The 18,738-nt window shown below is 42.1% G+C and overlaps 2 protein-coding genes across 5 annotated transcripts; one reads left to right on the forward strand and one right to left on the reverse strand.

The window, feature by feature from the left end:
* Positions 1 to 7,707: 7,707 nt before the first annotated feature.
* LOC135499664 (prohibitin 1-like) lies at positions 7,708 to 10,776 on the reverse strand. Its single transcript, XM_064790558.1, has 6 exons — positions 10,464 to 10,776; positions 9,938 to 10,099; positions 9,470 to 9,612; positions 9,128 to 9,244; positions 8,766 to 8,861; positions 7,708 to 8,311 (listed from the first exon to the last, which is right to left on the reverse strand). The coding sequence occupies exons 1-6, from the start codon at positions 10,549 to 10,551 to the stop codon at positions 8,099 to 8,101; spliced, it is 819 nt and encodes a 272-aa protein (XP_064646628.1). The 5' UTR covers positions 10,552 to 10,776; the 3' UTR covers positions 7,708 to 8,098.
* Positions 10,777 to 10,806: 30 nt separating this feature from the next.
* On the forward strand, positions 10,807 to 18,738 carry LOC135499662 (lupus La protein-like). Of its 4 annotated transcripts, none has more exons than XM_064790554.1 (12): positions 10,807 to 10,917; positions 11,645 to 11,725; positions 11,957 to 12,029; positions 12,557 to 12,663; positions 13,306 to 13,407; positions 13,683 to 13,790; positions 14,196 to 14,293; positions 14,648 to 14,719; positions 15,194 to 15,374; positions 15,945 to 16,059; positions 16,647 to 16,783; positions 17,117 to 18,738. In XM_064790554.1, the coding sequence occupies exons 2-12, from the start codon at positions 11,654 to 11,656 to the stop codon at positions 17,285 to 17,287; spliced, it is 1,236 nt and encodes a 411-aa protein (XP_064646624.1). In that variant the 5' UTR covers positions 10,807 to 10,917; positions 11,645 to 11,653; the 3' UTR covers positions 17,288 to 18,738. The 4 variants fall into 4 exon arrangements, with proteins under 4 accessions (XP_064646624.1, XP_064646625.1, XP_064646626.1 ...); XM_064790555.1 differs by having other exon boundaries at positions 10,813 to 10,917; positions 11,613 to 11,725; XM_064790556.1 differs by having other exon boundaries at positions 10,864 to 10,961; positions 11,613 to 11,725.

Raw genomic sequence — 18,738 nt, forward strand, 5'->3', positions numbered from 1 at the left:
GGTGTCCGCTAAGGGAGGTTTCACTGTACTTTGAACATTTCTAGCCTGAGTCTGTGTAACTGTATCAGTTCGGACGTCTCCCCTTGTAGCTAAAAAAAATGGATCACTTTTTGAAACGTGCCTGTAATTACAATAACTTTTTATAACAGATGAGTTTCTAAATGCTTAAAGCATTGCCATGGAAACAAGACGTTGTTGTTATATTTGTTGCCATGGAAACGATATCATTCAATCATTTCACTTCATCATTGGAAAAATATGCATACATGTATAATATAGCCCTTTTTCTCAGGCACTATGAATTTTTCTGTCCCTATTTCCTTTGACATAGGGCTGTATTAAATTTGATAATTGGTATCATTTTATAGTATCGGTAATTTATTTCTGGTTATTGTAAAAGGAACTCTTTGATTTGGGGGTTGTTATGTTATTTTATTTCATTGCAGTCATGATATTGTGATCACCATATAAAGTGATCAGATATTTTGGATCAGGTTGGGGAAATATTTGAAAAAGTTTAAAAGGTCACCATACATGTATAATTGGACGTAAATTTGGCACTTTGCCATGCCATATTTTGCTTTACTCAAAATTCACGAAATCATAATTAGCAGATTTTTGAACAAAAACTTAGGCCTACTTTAATTTTGTTATATTTTTTCAACGATGAATATTGTGTTTAATTTTTTTCACTCAACCTTTATTGTACATTGCAGAAATAATTATGAATGGTTGAGAGGGGTTGGCACCTTTAATTTTTACCTCAGTTTTATTTGCCTGTAATTTTCGCATTGACTATGTCTGTATCATTTGTACAAATTTATGACTATTTTTTGATTCGGCGCTTGTATTATAGTTTAGTATTATTAAGCCTCGTGTTGTTATGCCCCTGATCTTGTTCAACTTTTAATAAACTCCTTTGGGGTGTTTGAATCAACACCATGTGGTTTAAACTTTTGATCACAGCGTAAATTGATGATTAATTTCCCAGTATGAATGAATGTTCATGTTTATGAGTCTTTTACAATCTTATGTTGCACAAACTTATTTTCATCTTTTGGGTCCATTGTTTCGATGACTAGATCGATTGTTGCACAATGATGATGATATATATTAAGTATCACATTTTACTCTGAAAATATTCTGTGACAAGGTGCTGTTTAATTTCTATGCTCGGGCATGAGGAAATTTTTGTGTCGAAAAATTATGGAAAGCAACATTTTGCTGTCGTCATTGCATAAAATTTTAATGCTTTGTTATTTCATACTCAAAACCAGTATTTCGTCTTTTAAAAACCATTTTTGTAGCGATACTGATTTTATATACGTCAGATCACACCATATTGTACAAAGGTGCCATTTAATAGTTGGTCGGGGGCAGATGGTTGGAATTCCCGCTTGCATGTAGGGAGTTTCTTCAAAAAATACATGTCACTTTGAAAGAAGTGCATTGGGTGGGGGTGAAAAACTTCTGTGTCATTCGGCTGTTGCCTGTACATTTTGCTGTGTATAAAGCGCCTAAATGAGCCGGCACACTTAAAAAAACCAGGTGATTACTTGTCTACCACTTTGCGAGTTGTAGCTCTGAAAGTATGGCCTTGTTGTTATCAAATCTGAACACAAAATTCAGTTTATACAATGTAAGACTGTCTCTAAGGTGAATATACGGTCATAAGGTCAACATTGTGCTATTAATTCTTCATTATTTTTCTGCGACGAGGCCATTCTGTCTAGTTCTCCTCGTTGAGTCTTGTCTTCATATTTCAACTTTTGCTAAAAGTGAGGGCCACGAACATTAAAGGTAGTTGAAATAATGTAGGAGCAAGCTCGGGAACATTTGGGGGTGATCAGGTAACGGTGTCACAAACTGGAGCAAACCAGCCAAAAGTCGTTGTCTATGTTTGGCTGTGTTTATACTTGATTTCCTGATCAGTATTTCAATCCAGACTAATAGTACACAGTACAGGCGTAGATCGGGGGGGGGGGGGGCAATCTTGGGCTAGCTCACACTAACTTCAAAAAAATCTTTTAAATGACAATAAAATCTTTGAATTTGGCCTTGAAATTGTGAAGTGAGGGCTGGGTGCGCCCTCTATCTCAGAGTGAGAGAGGTCAGTTCCACCCCTGTAGTACCAGCTGAGCTAGTGTACTAATGAGCTAGGGTCGCATCGATCATTTCGTCAATTCCAGTCATTCTGTATGATATTGATAGGACTCGTAGAGGTGCGAAGCCTATGATGTGTCTTTTGCTTTATTCAAGTTGATATTGTCAGTGAATCTATAATGCAGTAGTCGAGGTAAACCCTGTACCCCCTCCCCCAATTAGGCGATCCGCACACTAAGTCAACTTTTTTCCCTTTCTATTGAAATGATGAAGGGGTCAATGGTATTTGAAACCACCTACTTCTCAAATGAAACAGAAATTCGACAGGTAGGGAGAAAAAAACAGCCCAGAATTTGCTCCTCATTTGACACTAAGTTAGTAGGTTTGGGGAGGGGGTACCAGGTTCAAATTGACCACTGCATAAAGCTTGTGCTCCAGTTTCACAGACTTCTGTGTTGGGTGGTAAAATATTACCAATGTCATCTCTACAGGCTGGCCCAGAATTCTTTTCCTTTGGACAATAAAATTCTATTGGGTATCCATTGTATGAGGGAAAATAATTCTGGGACACCCTGTAGGTATCCCAAAAGACATGTCATGGGTCTATTTTATGTGTAAAATATCTTTGTATTTTGTAGCCTATTTTCAGCACTTTTTGTACATGTTATGCTTCAGCATTGTAAATATCAGTCAATTATTAGTAAAAAAACTGTGTTGTTGTCTTCTTTTAGTATTGTTTGGTGAAAACTGTACTGGAACCAGTACGGTTTGCCTGAGGAAACTCTTGAGACTCTCTCCTTTCAAGGGATGTGACCCTGTATTAAACTACTACCTGCAACCTTGCCTCCATAAGGTCTCCAACAATCCCGATGGCCCTCGCATCGCGTTGGACTTCTACCTACCGACAGAGAGTGAATTCTCTCCTTTAACTACTGCCTGCAACCTTGCATCTGTCTGGTCTCCAACAATGCCAATGGTCCTCATGACGTGCTGGGCCACTTCGATGAATCGACAGAGAGTGAATTCTCTCCTTTAAAGAGATGCGTACCTGTTAACTACCGCCTGCAACCTTGCATCCATAAGGTCTCCAACAATCCCGATGGCCCTCGCATCGCGTTGGACTTCTACCTACCGACAGAGAGTGAATTCTCTCATTTAAAGGGATGTGTCTCTATTAACTACTGCCTGCAACCTTGTATCTGTCAGGTCTCCAACAATGCCAATGGCCCTTATAACGTGCTGGACCACTTCGATGATTTCACAGAGAGTGAATTCTCTCCTTTAAAGGGATGTGTCTCTGTTAACTCCTGCCTGCAACCTTGTATCTGTCAGGTCTCCAACAATGCCAATGGCCCTCATAACGTGCTAGACCACTTCGATGAATAGACAGATAGTGAATTCTCTCATTTAAAGGGATGTGTCTCTATTAACTACTGCCTGCAACCTTGTATCTGCCAGGTCTCCAACAATGCCAATGGCCCTTATAACGTGCTGGACCACTTCGATGATTTCACAGAGAGTGAATTCTCTCCATTAAAGGGATGTGTCTCTGTTGAACTACTGCCTGCAACCTTGTATCTGTCAGGTCTCCAACAATGCCAATGGCCCTTATAACGTGCTGGACCACTTCGATGATTTCACAGAGAGTGAAATCTCTCATTTAAAGGGATGTGTCTCTATTAACTACTGCCTGCAACCTTGTATCTGTCAGGTCTCCAACAATGCCAATGGCCCTCATAACGTGCTGGACCACTTCGATGATTTCACAGAGAGTGAATTCTCTCATTTAAAGGGATGTGTTCTTATTAACTACTGCCTGCAACCTTGTTTCTGTCAGGTCTCCAACAATGCCAATGGCCCTCATAACGTGCTAGACCACTTCGATGATTTCACAGAGAGTGAATTCTCTCCTTTAAAGGGATGTGTCTCTGTTAACTACTGCCTGCAACCTTGTATCTGTCAGGTCTCCAACAATGCCAATGGCCCTTATAACGTGCTAGACCACTTCGATGATTTCACAGAGAGTGAATTCTCTCCTTTAAAGGGATGTGATCCTGTAAACTACTACCTGCAACCTTGCATCCATAAGGTCTCCAACAATCCCGATGGCCCTCGCATCGCGTTGGACTTCTACCTACCGACAGAGAGTGAATTCTCTCCTTTAACTACTGCCTGCAACCTTGCATCTGTCTGGTCTCCAACAATGCCAATGGTCCTCATGACGTGCTGGGCCACTTCGATGAATCGACAGAGAGTGAATTCTCTCCTTTAAAGAGATGCGTACCTGTTAACTACCGCCTGCAACCTTGCATCCATAAGGTCTCCAACAATCCCGATGGCCCTCGCATCGCGTTGGACTTCTACCTACCGACAGAGAGTGAATTCTCTCATTTAAAGGGATGTGTCTCTATTAACTACTGCCTGCAACCTTGTATCTGTCAGGTCTCCAACAATGCCAATGGCCCTTATAACGTGCTGGACCACTTCGATGATTTCACAGAGAGTGAATTCTCTCCTTTAAAGGGATGTGTCTCTGTTAACTCCTGCCTGCAACCTTGTATCTGTCAGGTCTCCAACAATGCCAATGGCCCTCATAACGTGCTAGACCACTTCGATGAATAGACAGATAGTGAATTCTCTCATTTAAAGGGATGTGTCTCTATTAACTACTGCCTGCAACCTTGTATCTGCCAGGTCTCCAACAATGCCAATGGCCCTTATAACGTGCTGGACCACTTCGATGATTTCACAGAGAGTGAATTCTCTCCATTAAAGGGATGTGTCTCTGTTGAACTACTGCCTGCAACCTTGTATCTGTCAGGTCTCCAACAATGCCAATGGCCCTTATAACGTGCTGGACCACTTCGATGATTTCACAGAGAGTGAATTCTCTCATTTAAAGGGATGTGTCTCTATTAACTACTGCCTGCAACCTTGTATCTGTCAGGTCTCCAACAATGCCATTGGCCCTCATAACGTGCTGGACCACTTCGATGATTTCACAGAGAGTGAATTCTCTCATTTAAAGGGATGTGTTCTTATTAACTACTGCCTGCAACCTTGTTTCTGTCAGGTCTCCAACAATGCCAATGGCCCTCATAACGTGCTAGACCACTTCGATGATTTCACAGAGAGTGAATTCTCTCCTTTAAAGGGATGTGTCTCTGTTAACTACTGCCTGCAACCTTGTATCTGTCAGGTCTCCAACAATGCCAATGGCCCTTATAACGTGCTAGACCACTTCGATGATTTCACAGAGAGTGAATTCTCTCCTTTAAAGGGATGTGTCTCTGTTAACTACTGCCTGCAACCTTGTATCTGTCAGGTCTCCAACAATGCCAATGGCCCTCATAACGCGCTAGACCACTTCTATGAATAGACAGATAGTGAATTCTCTCATTTAAAGGGATGTGTCTCTGTTAACCACTGCCTGCAACCTTGTATCTGTCAGGTCTCCAACAATGCCAATGGCCCTCATAACGCGCTAGACCACTTCTATGAATAGACAGAGAGTGAATTCTCTCATTTAAAGGGATGTGTCTCTGTTAACTACTGCCTGCTACCTTGTATCTGCCAGGTCTCCAACAATGCCAATGGCCCTCATAACGTGCTGGACCACTTCGATGATTTCACAGAGAGTGAATTCTCTCATTTAAAGGGATGTGTCTCTGTTAACGCCTGCCTGCAACCTTGTATCTGTCAGGTCTCCAACAATGCCAATGGCCCTTATAACGTGTTGGACCACTTCGATGATTTCACAGAGAGTGAATTCTCTCATTTAAAGGGATGTGTCTCTGTTAACTACTGCCTGCAACCTTGCATCTGCCAGGTCTCCAACAATGCCAATGGCCCTCATAACGTGCTGGACCACTTCGATGAATAGACAGAGAGTGAATTCTCTCATTTAAAGGGATGTGTCTCTGTTAACTACTGCCTGCAACCTTGTATCTGTCAGGTCTCCAACAATGCCAATGGCCGTATAACGTGCTGGACCACTTCTATGAATAGACAGAGAGTGAATTCTCTCATTTAAAGGGATGTGTCTCTGTTAACTACTGCCTGCAGCCTTGTATCTGTCAGGTCTCCAACAATGCCAATGGCCCTCATAACGCGCTAGACCACTTCTATGAATAGACAGATAGTGAATTCTCTCATTTAAAGGGATGTGTCTCTGTTAACCACTGCCTGCAACCCTGTATCTGTCAGGTCTCCAACAATGCCAATGGCCCTCATAACGCGCTAGACCACTTCTATGAATAGACCGAGAGTGAATTCTTTCATTTAAAGGGATGTGTCTCTGTTAACTACTGCCTGCTACCTTGTATCTGCCAGGTCTCCAACAATGCCAATGGCCCTCATAACGTGCTGGACCACTTCGATGATTTCACAGAGAGTGAATTCTCTCATTTAAAGGGATGTGTTTCTGTTAACGCCTGCCTGCAACCTTGTATCTGTCAGGTCTCCAACAATGCCAATGGCCGTATAACGTGCTGGACCACTTCGATGAATAGACAGAGAGTGAATTCTCTCATTTAAAGGGATATGTCTCTATTAACTACTGCCTGCAACCTTGTATCTGTCAGGTCTCCAACAATGCCAATGGCCCTCATAACGTGCTGGACCACTTCGATGAATAGACAGAGAGTGAATTCTCTCATTTAAAGGGATGTGTTCTTATTAACTACTGCCTGCAACCTTGTTTCTGTCAGGTCTCCAACAATGCCAATGGCCCTCATAACGTGCTAGACCACTTCGATGATTTCACAGAGAGTGAATTCTCTCCTTTAAAGGGATGTGTCTCTGTTAACTACTTCCTGCAACCTTGTATCTGTCAGGTCTCCAACAATGCCAATGGCCCTCATAACGCGCTAGACCACTTCTATGAATAGACAGATAGTGCATTCTCTCCTTTAAAGGGACGTGTCTCTGTTAATTATACTGCCTGCAACCTTGTATCTGTCAGGTCTCCAACAATACCAATGGTCTTCATGACGTGCTGGACCATTTCTAAGAATCGACAGACAGTGAATTCTCTCCTTTAAAGGGATGTGTCCCCATTAACTACTGCCTGCAACCTTGCATATGTCAGGTCTTCAGCAATGGTGTGGATAGCCCTCATCACAGACAGACCTTGAATGGGGGCAGAGCAAGTAGATGAAGTCAGTACTGCCATCTTAAAAGGCAATATCGAACCAATCTGCTCCTGGGAACGTCCTGAATCGGCAGTCAGTAGAGTAGCAGCATGCACTATAGTTCTACTGGGCAGTTGAGGAGTAAGCTGGCTGCCGATGTAACAGGATTTTGGCAATTTGGGTCCAGTTCTCAAGTATTTTGAAGAGACTTACTGGAACTTCAACAGTTAAAGTAGTGAGTTGTGAAACTGTCATCACAATTACCAAGAGGACAATTAGAGACAGTCTCCACTTCACTTGTCTGGAGTTTTACCTGAATCCTTGCCAAATTGGGTCCTCATTTCAACTGGGTGAAATTCTGGCAATTGCATCTGTGTCAAAAACGGTTTGACGGAATTTCCAACGACATACTGAGGTTGAACACCCATTGAAATTAATTTATCAAAGAAATATTTCAAGACTTATATCGAAATTATCTACAGAAACTTTTATTATAACATAATTTTTTGTCTAGGAATTCACACTCGAATGCACATCTACACAAGTGGCTGAATAATAGTTTCAATGGAGAAAGTCTTAACCACTCTCTTCTCAAATTAAGCAGTAGGTCAACGCTACCAGAAAGGCACCCTTCTTTCATACAATTCAAACTTATGAAGATGACAATATGCTTGAGTGCTGACAATATAACACCACATAGCTTTTTATACTTTATCAAGGTACAAGCAGCAGCCCCAAAAAATCATCTATGCAATCCATACAGTCATATTAGTATCAAGTTTCTCAACTCGCCATCTGAGTGGAATACAGTTCACTGGCATGAAATTTCGCAAATCAAGACACATCTATGGTCCTAACGCCTCTTATTGGGGTAAACTGAGGAGTGTTTGCTGCCCGGGAGGAAGGTACACAATATTCCGTGATTTTGATAGTTGGTATGCGATATCTTCTGCGGCTTCTATTTTCCTTAACGAGATGAGACCATCGCCCGAATCTTGGAACGCTCTGGATAAAAGTTCAGCTCCGACTGAGTCTCCTTCGGCGGCTATGACGGCTGCTTTCTTTTGTTGTTCGGCCTGGAGAGAGGATGGGATACATTCGCACAGATTAAAATCTTGGAGTTTTAACATGCGGCAAACCCTGGCTCAAAATTTCATCCAAAAGGTGAGATGACACGACACAGACAACCACTCAGGCAGTGCCCTCTGCAACTTGTTAAAGCATTTCACTTGGCACAGCCATTGAAATCTTGGAGGAAATCAAAATTTCCGTTATTCCTGGCCTCATATTTGTATCAAGTTTCTCAACTCGCCATCTGAGTGGAATACAGTTCGCTGGTATGAAAGTTCGCTGGCATGAAATTTCGTAAATCAAGACACATTTATAGTCCTAACGCCTCCTATTGGGGTAAACTGAGGAGTGTTTGCTGCCCTGGAGGAAGGTACGACATACTTAGAATTCGGTGGTAATATTCTACTTCAAATAACCTCCAGCAGTTTCTAGAACAGCGTCTTGAATCTTTCAACTTACTCTTTCCACAAGATATCTGGCCCGCTCAGCCTCCTGTTGAGCGACTTGTTTCATCTCAACGGCCTGTGTAAACTCACGACCAAAAGTTAAATGGGTCTGAAAAAGACATAAGAGATTTGTAACATCAGCTGCCTCTTGTTTTTGCAATTGAAATCTCAATGCAAACAACAATTTTCACACCTCATTTTGCTATTGAGACAACTGACAACAAATCTTTTAAAGATTACTTTTAGGAAATTCTATTGAAAGCTTAGTGAAAAACATTTTCATTTCTGCTGTCAATTTATGCTGTTTGCAGGAATGGGAAAAAATGGAAATCGTCCAAAAAAATCGGAAATGTCTCATTCAGTGTCTCTACCTACCAATGAAATATCATCACAGAGAATCCCGAAGGAATGTGCTCGATCTCGCAACTCCTCGCTGACACGCTGGGACACGACCTCTCTCTGGGTGATCAGTTCGCTTGCATCAAACTGGGCCTGGAATTATACAAAAATAGCTTGATGGATGACGATTTTGTCACGAGCTGACCTGAGTAAATGAAGGCTATGAAATTCTGAATGCAGAAGAAGGACTTAGTCAGACAAGGGCACACCTGTGTATGTATTATGCATTTAAAGCAAGAGAGGAGATTGGTATCGATACCTCAGGCATGTAGGGGTATTAATGAAAGAGAATGTGCATTCTCATCCTTAACAACTTACCACAATGGCCTTTAATACTTCTTGTGTAATAGAGGGTAGTACTCTCTCATCGTAATCAATGCCAAGATTTGAAAAGATCTTGGGGAGCTGGTCAACTTGTGGTCTGAATAGAATACGTAGGGTGATGTTCACGTTCTGTAAATCTGAAATATAGAAATATACAATGATTGAAAGGCAATCGAGGAAACGGGAGGGGGCAGACTTGCACTGAGACATCTCAATGTGGGGATGGGAAGGATGTTGGTAATGGAAGGTTTCTTTTGGCGGTGCATTTCTCATTTTGAAATCTCTTTGAATGAAAAGCAAGATGCCATTCAGAGCCAAAACAGAGCTAAATATAAGGCACAACTAACAAAACAACACAGAGTATGCAACCACACAGGCTTTTGTTTGCTGCTGGTTTCTTGTAGCTCTGAACAGCTCTTGGAGTCTTTCGGACTAGAACGACAAGTACAAAGTTATGTTTACCTTTGCTTCCTGTCACAACGGGCACATTCCTTGGACGACTCCTACAATCGTAGATAACAGGCTTCTGTACCCAAGGGATGAAGAAGTGGGTTCCCTCGCCAATCACAAACTCACGAACGCCACGGAATCTGTCAAAAATGACAGCTCTGTGACCACCATCCACTGCAAAAGAATGGGAAAAGTTACAAGCCTGCAGACGTCCTTTAGTGAAGCCTTTACGGATCCAAGGACAGTCAGGAGGGCGATCGCGATGAGGACATTGGTAACGATGTCCACCCTTATTTGTCTCCTGGACCTTAGCCGCCCCCGTCGGTGGCTGGCCTGTCATGGCAAGTGGTGGTGGTGCACTGTGCTGCGGCACTCCTTCACGGCATCAGGTCATCATGCGCTATGCGTGGCCGGCCCTCGGCCTCCTATGCTATTCTTATTAATCTTGCCGTTGACAACAGACTCATTTACTGCTGAAGTGAAAGAAGGAAGGGCTTCTACTCTATAAAAGGCACCAGTTTCCGAGTTGAAATCTTACCATTAAATAGAGCTGAGTTGACTACACCACCAGCCACAGCAATTCCTAGACCCAATTTCCCAAGATTATTCAGGGCTCTGGCAGCCATTTTGACTCAAATTTGCACTGGCCTTCGAAGGTCAACCGAAATCAAATGGTGTTTACAGCAAATTCTCAGAAAGAATGACAAATATTGTGGTATTGATGCAGTCTTAACTATAATATATTTCTGGCTGAAGGGTAGTTTCGTAAATATTCTGTTTAGAATTCTTGAAAAAGACGATTTTATCGGCTTATGCAATGGGATTTCGCCAAAATTATGCCGGCCGCATGTTACGGAAGTGACGACACATGCGGGATACCGGGAGCATGCGCATTCGGTGTCTGACGAAAAACGTGTGTTGATCGTGCAATATTTTTTCCTTCAATAAAAGCAAGATTTCACCACTTTGATCGTTACACATTTTGACGAAACGTACGTGGTCCTTACCTCTTTCACATCAAGATTTTGTTGGTCAAGTATGATGATTTCCAAGGTTGTTTTTACGTCTAAAACAGTGTTTGAATACCTAATCGTATCGGGAAGTGTACAATTACAATGCTCGATGCTGTAATGCATAGGCCTACAACTCAAAGTGTACAATGCAGCTCGGCTACAATGCACTATGAGTATGAAAAAGAAACTTCTGTGATGAATGGCGTCCAGTACCTGATGCAACGTGACGCTAGCTGTGCATAATCGCAAAATTTACTGAAAAGCAGAAAAAGGGGAATGAGTTTACGATCCCCGTTCACGGCCCAAAGAAGAAGAAGGTCATCGGTTGACTGACGTCAACGAAGCGCCACTCCTGCACTGTTCAATGGATTTATAGTTGAATGCCATCAAACTACGTCATTTCCGATAGGGGATTGTTAATTTTAACCAAAAAAGGTGTTACTACTTACGCCATGCCCAACGGCAATGGCAGCTATGTCTACGATATGAGCCGAGGCTATAGGGTTCTGCCTACGACTATGTCATGAAGTGTATACGGTATATTGTGGCAGGGGGCTGGTTCTTAACCACCCGTACTCTCCTCTTCTAAACAATTACTAGGTCTGATATCAAAACTGCTGAGGTGACACTGGATCGGTCTTCACATTATCTCTAATTGCTCTTCTAAAATTCAGGTATTGTATGCTAGGAGCATTGTTCATTCCAGTCATTCGCTATGTCGTCGGAAAATGGTGAGAAGACAGCTGAGATCTCCACTCTGGAGCAGAGAATCATTCGTCAAGTAGAGGTGAGAAAATAAAGTCATTAATTTCATGTTAGGACTAGGAGGAAATTTTACATTCTGCTGATGGATTTTTAGTATATGGTATAATGCGTTTTAACAACAAGTGCAATTTCTTTTAAAAACCTTTGCTTATTTGGCGCCCTCTTACACCTTAGAACAGTGTAATAACCACGCAGTTGAAAGGTCATGTTGTAAAAACTAAACTTATGAAATAATTGTCCCCTTTTTTTCCAGTATTATTTTGGTGATGCCAACCTCACCAGGGATCGATTCCTTCAGTCAGAAATCAAGGAAAACGAGGGAGGATGTATCCTTTTGCAAAACACCAGGGATGGACAGGGGTACTTTCTGTCCATTTGTTTGATTATAATATTTTCACCCCCACTGAAAGGGCCAGACACAATTGGCGTATAACACCCTCTTTACTACCAAACTCCTATCTCTTACACCAGGTGCCTGGCGAGAAGGCAGTTTGTACCCTATATTCAAATAGCTGACAGCTAACCTGCTGGCCACATCAGGCTACCCTCGGGCCACACAGGTGGACCATCGAAACTACAGGTGGACCATCGAAATTGGTTTATCGGTTTATTGCAGGCCAAGCTGGCTTCAACGAGATGTTTGCATGTTCTCTGCTCAAATTGTAAATAACGTGAATGTTCTTCATAAGAACAATGATCACTGTTCATTACATAAAGAGCTGCAGATGAAAAAGTGTTGTCCTTGGAAAGCTGTCTATGTCAGAATTGTCAAATTTAGTTTAATTGAGGGTGATTGTAATAACTTCACTGATATCAGTATTTTGTCTGACGTGTTCCTTAACTAAATGGTCAGGGGTTACCATGGAGACGATGCTTAAATTCAACAGGCTGTCATCCTTATCAGAGGATATCAAAATGATCGTAGAGGCTCTGAAGAAATCCACCGCAGGACTTATGGAGGTAGGTGTGGGGTTAGGAATCATAGCTCCTGTTCACTTGTGACACGCCACACACATAATCAACCTCTCTTTGACTTATTCGGTGTTCCCATTCATGTTTGTACCAGGGAACATGCAATGAAGACAATGGTAACATCACCACAAGGGAACACTGCCTAAACACACCTTCCCACTTTGAAAGTTTCACATTAAAGGGAACTGAAACCGCCAAGCCAGTTCGTATGACCTCGTTTTCATTTCCCGCGTATCGGGTGATCAGAACGAGGCATGAATGAAACATGGCGCCTAGCTGTCAATTATTGAGTGACGTCACTACTATGGAATTTACTACGAAAAAACATGAATGAAAGATCACATGACTCACGTGATTCTCACATGATTCTCAATAATAACAAATTGAACTGCGCATGCTCGGGCACTGGGGGCGTAGCTACAAATCTGAACTCGAATAGGAAGTTGGAAGTTTGACTTTCTCGGGCGGTGAAAGTCGAAAAGTTGAATAAATCGCTCGGCGGTTCCAGTTCCCTTTAAGCTTGCAATTGCATCCAATGGACGTCAAGTTTCAACTACACATAGGTAGCACTATATGTACAAGTGATCTTGCACACCATGCCCAACACCTTGTCGACATTACTTTCTTCAGATCCACGAAGATGGAACTAAGATCCGTCGCAGTCCTGATAAACCGCTCCCGTCAAACACACTTGAGAGGCGCGAAGATGTCAAGGATAGATCGGCGTATGTTGTAAGTATCAGAAGTGCTGGGTGTCTTTCTTCTTTTTCAGTGTCTGATTGGTTGGTGGGGTGAAAAAAGAAGAAGGGAAATACTTGGGGACATTGTAATCTCTCTGTCCTGATTCAGAAAGCTCTGCTCTTGTGGGAGATATTGCAAAAACCTTATTGAGCTGTCACTGATAGATTTTTTCCTGGGGGTTAGAACAGGGGTGTTTCGATGTGACACTTGGGCTCTGAAAGTGTTAATGGCCGGCCAACTGTTACCCTTAATGTTTTCATTTTCAGAAAGGTTTCCCAACTACGCTGACAATGAACGAGATCCTTGATTGGTTCGACGAGTACGGGCCGCCAGATAATGTCCAGATGAGACGGGACGCAGCGAGAGAATTCAAGGTAAGTCTTCATCTGGCCACAGTCTCCAGCTGAGAGTAGTCACTACCTGAGTGGACACCTCTATTAAGGATATAACCTTTCGTGCCAAATTGGTCTTTTCCATTGAATTTGACCTCTGTAATCAGGCCACCTCTCATTTAAGGACAGCTTTTTTCTCTGTATAAAAGTTAGTTCTAATGAAAGGGCCAGCCGGCTTTGGCTTATGAGACACTCTTCGAAACTCCAAAATCTAATGCTAGGCGCCAGGCAAGAAGGCATTTTGTACCCAATATTTCGAATATACTCGTACCTTGGCAATGGTGACGAAAACTCGTACCTTGGCAATGGAGCAGAAACCAGCTTTGGAGTATATTCTTAGCTCGGCAGCAAACGTGTAAAGTAATTCGCCTCTGCTCTTCTTTAAAGGGTTCTGTGTTTGTATTGTTCAAAACCAAAGAAGACTTGGGGAAGTTCCTGGCGGTGGACAGCAAATATGAAGAGACAGAGCTGATCAAAATGTTAAAGTGAGTACCAGGTATATGCAGCGCTTGAGTTTGAGCTGCCCTAAGGGTTTTGAAAATATAGACCAATGTAATAAACTGGTTGGGGCGTCATAGCCCAGTGGTTAACACTGCGGTCTATCATACGATAGGGCTGGCTTCGATCTATGGGGGAACTCAGTTTTTCTTGATGAAACGGCTTGGCTTTTTAAGTAGCAAAAATTCCTGTCACTTCAATGAGTAAATATTTCAGTGTCAATTGCATGAGATTAAACTGTGGTTCTTTGTACCTTGGTGTCCACACCAGGGCAGGTAAAAACACAAGTTTAGCAATGTCAACTTTTGAATTCATGTCGTTTGTCTTCTCTCCTTTTTCAGGGATGATTATTTTAAGAAGAAAGCCGATGAAAAGAAAATCAGACGTGACAAAAACGTACTTGAAGAAGAGGAGTAGGTTGATTTATTAAATAAACCCGTACCAGCTCTGTAAACAGTGAAATTTGCTATAGTTTTGTTATACACTGTTCCATCGAAAAAACTTAAACCTTCAAAATGTTTTATCTCAAATGCAATAGCCTTTAAATATCGGCCTCAAATATGATATTTAGTCTCTCGCCAATTGAAAATTAAGAACGGCACCGTCCACTAGGATGCAATAAGTGAAAGTTGTGTTGTCAATGCTTGCTTTACAATGTTTTGCGTCGTCAGGCTGCCTTGGTAGAGATGTAGTGCTTGAATTCAGTCCGTAGTAGGCCACGTATCTCTAGGTCTCAATGTATGCATCAGTTAAATACCACCATGTGGGGGAACTATCGAGTGAGATGGAATTCAGAAATATGAAAAGAGTCACAACCTGGATTTGGCACAGAAGAATTTCGTTTCTCAAGGTTGATATCAAACACAAGTAATTTGTGTCCTTTTCAGAAAATCCCAACAGAAGATTGAGGAGGAACGGCAGCGTGTTCTTGATGGTATGGTCAAGGGTGCTATCCTCCATGTCAAGGGCCTTGGAGAAAACAATAATATCTACCCGAAGGAGATCAGGGAATTCTTTACCACAGGTGCCGAGGTTGCGTGGGTCGAATTCGAGAAAGGTGATGATGAGGTGGGTACATGTACATAAGCAATGCTGTGGTTGAGAGCATTCTAATTTTTGGAGGATTTCCCGCCTAAGAGGGCTTATTTTGGCAGTATAAATGACAACTTTCTGTAGAACTTTAAATTTTCTTTAAAATCTGAAGAAAAGGAACTATTCTAGAGGCATATTTTGCAAGTTAGAGGTCAGTGTGTTCGACGCATTATCCAAACATTGTGAGTTTGATACAAGACACCAAACTATACATATGACTTGACTTTGTTGGCCTGTCCAATAATGTGAACCGAATTTTTGTGTTTTTTATTGTTGCAGACTTCTCGAATAATATTAGTTAGAGCTTTGCACTGTAACCACTATGCCACTAGTCTCTCATACTGAAAGTTCTAAAATGGCCCCCAGTGTCACAAATAATGATGTTAACCTCTTGAATCCCAAAACTTTAAAATCCCGGGATCCCAGGGTGGTCACGTGGTTGCGAAATTGGATCCGACTTTCACGATGTATAGCGCCCGCATACAACCGCCAAAGTCTGGTACCGAGGTTAAGATGAACATTATCAAAAGAATTTTATTCTTTCAGGCGTGGATTCGATTAGGTGAGGAGGGCGGGGCCCAGAAGGCCTGGGATGCGGCAAAGAACAGCGAGGGAAAGGTCATCTTCAAGGAGAAAGAACTGACTCACGAACTAGTAGAAGGTGAGAGGGAGTTGTATAAAAAGAACTTAACCATGTGATCTCATGATCACCAGGGCCCCTTAGTTCAAGACATGTTTCGTGGTTAAGTCCAAGGGCTAAACTGAGGGAGATAACGCCCAGTTAGGTTAATGCCAGCGAGAGTTACATAATTTCTTTTGAACAAACGGGCCCAGCAGGCAGCTCCCTTTCTTGAAATGTACCAGAGGCCTTTCTCTGCATTCGATGCCGGCGACCGTTATATGTCACTGGTTGCATAGCAGTGACAATGGTGTTGCAGGGAAAATTTATCCAGCGATCTACTCGGCTTGTTCTTCAGTTGTGTTCTCTCTGGCCATATCAAATGTCATTGGGACCTAATCCCAATCTTTGAGCACAATCATACTATTTCTCAACAGCCTACACTAAGTGCTGTGTAAGTTGCCTGCAGCTAGTACACTGGCTGTGTTAGTACACTGGTTGTGTGCACATCGGCGTGAAGGTTTCGTGCATGTTACGTGTAACACAAGATAGACCCCATGGGGACCTTGCCTGTTCCTGTTCTTTATTGGTATGTCGTTATTTTTAAGAGAACTGTTCATTTATTGCAGGCGAAGCGGAATTTATTTATTGGAAGAACCGATTCCAGGCACGGGAGGATCAAAAGAAGTCTCGCCTTGGACGAGGTTTTCAGCGTGGCCGGGGACGAGGTCGAGGAGGAGGTCGAGGAGGGCGATGGGGACGATGGGTAAGAAAGAAGCTTTGAATTTCCATTATTGTCAAACAAAATGGATCCTTTTTTGTTGGCTTATCGGAGGAGAAACCTCGTTGTGTGCCACGTCTATTTCAAATGCCTGAAGTAGAAGGTGTGGCTGCCAAGCAAACATGTTTATTTGTTGATGGAACCTGACCAGAACCAGGTAAATCTATGTAAAACTATCCTTTAGCTCGAGCTAATCCATGAGGCTGAATAGTGTGAAAAGCCAGTTGAATGAGATAACTTGAATATAACCTCTCATAAACTGTTGATGCCATGTTTGTACAATGCTTAATGACTCATGTGCTGCCATCTATGTTCCAGGGTGGCAGACGCGGTGGCAGACGTAACCGAGATGACGATAGCGATGGTGGTTCGGGCGATGACGAACCGTCGTCAAAGAAAGTGAAGACTGAAGATGGCGCTGGCGATGGCCCTGCCGTCAAATCGGAAAAAGACAATGGTGTCAAAGCTGAGGCTGTTGAGAAAGCGTGAACAATGATGTGATGTTACAGAGGGGCTAAAGGCAGGGGCTAGGGGTCTAAGAGGTGGTCTCTGGGTGACTAATAAGCAAAGTCTAGGGAAATGAGTCTAGCTTGACGTGGTGATGAAAATATTCAGGTTTCGCAGGAGTGTGATCATGGACTTTGAGATAGAAGAGACATCCTTTAGTGATTTTATGTAACTTTAAGTCCTGGCCTGCCTGGTTCCTGCCAAAAGTCTCCCTCAGTGAGTTGGACACTGGTATTGATGCGCCTGCTAGCAGAGCAAGGGCAGGCAGTGTCAATAGTTCTTAAGCTATCTATAGGGTGCTCAAGAAAGCAAGATCGGGGATGTGGATGTTTGACAGTTTGAGATATTTTGGGTTTTCTTTTGATTATAGGAGCAAGTGAAATTTTGAAAGGGGGACCCATGAGGTCACATTTGAAGACTTATTCTAAAGCTACTTAGGCTGTCAAGATAGCAAGAACAGGGAAGTTTAGGGACTGTTCCTATTTTGGGGGCTCTTCAATTCAAATTTTAAGAGGGAATCCACGAGATCACATGACTGTACTGCTAAGCTGACTAACATGCAGGCTGTTTAGAAAGCACGAGTTGGTCTGTGGAAATATGAGAGGAATTGAACTCTTCTGGGCTAATTATTGTGGAGATAGGATTTGGGGGTTGTTGAATTAATGTCTCAAAAAATAATCCACAAGGTTACGTTACGTTGGAAGACTGAAAATGCCTTTGCACCATGCGTTTTATGGTTGCATCAAAGGTTAGAGGTTAAGGTCACTGACACCTTGTTTCTTTTGTTCGTCTGCACAATAAATCATGTTTTTGAAATCATCTTACGATTGATGAAAATGACCTGGTAGAATTTTTGGTCAGAATTGCTTCATGAAACGGCACAACTGGAGAATGTCCAAGTGGGTCGGTCAATTGAGAGAAGTGACTAAATGTTCAAAATTGTTGAGATGAATTTTAATGTTTTTATTATCAATGTTATATATTGGATGGGGGAGATCCTCAAGTCTAGGGATTTTTTCAGATTCAAGGAGAATAGAAAATAACTCCTATTAACACCATAACCTTCTTTCTTTTAAAATTGAAAACATCAAAAACACATTCCATTTTGAAGAAAAAAATCTCATTTGTTAATTGTTCCAACCATGCTCCTTGAAAAGGAATGTTCATTGGGGAATCCGTAGAGTGAATCTTTGTTTTAAAATGCAAGATTTTCAACCACATCTTGTGTTCAGAAATTTTCTGTTGAGCTGACCCTGGGGTGTTACAAATTCTTGGTTTGAAAACCTAAAGGCACAGATCTCAGTACACAGCAATGCTCCATGCAGTGATGTGCAAAGCCATTTGTTGTATAAAGCTGACGGTATAAATTGTCCATGTAACGTTGACTTAATTATGGTATCGTAGTCCAATAAATGAATAAGAATTTTATTGAA

Source organism: Lineus longissimus, chromosome 15 (assembly GCF_910592395.1).
Source record: "Lineus longissimus chromosome 15, tnLinLong1.2, whole genome shotgun sequence".
Taxonomy (NCBI): domain Eukaryota; kingdom Metazoa; phylum Nemertea; class Pilidiophora; order Heteronemertea; family Lineidae; genus Lineus; species Lineus longissimus.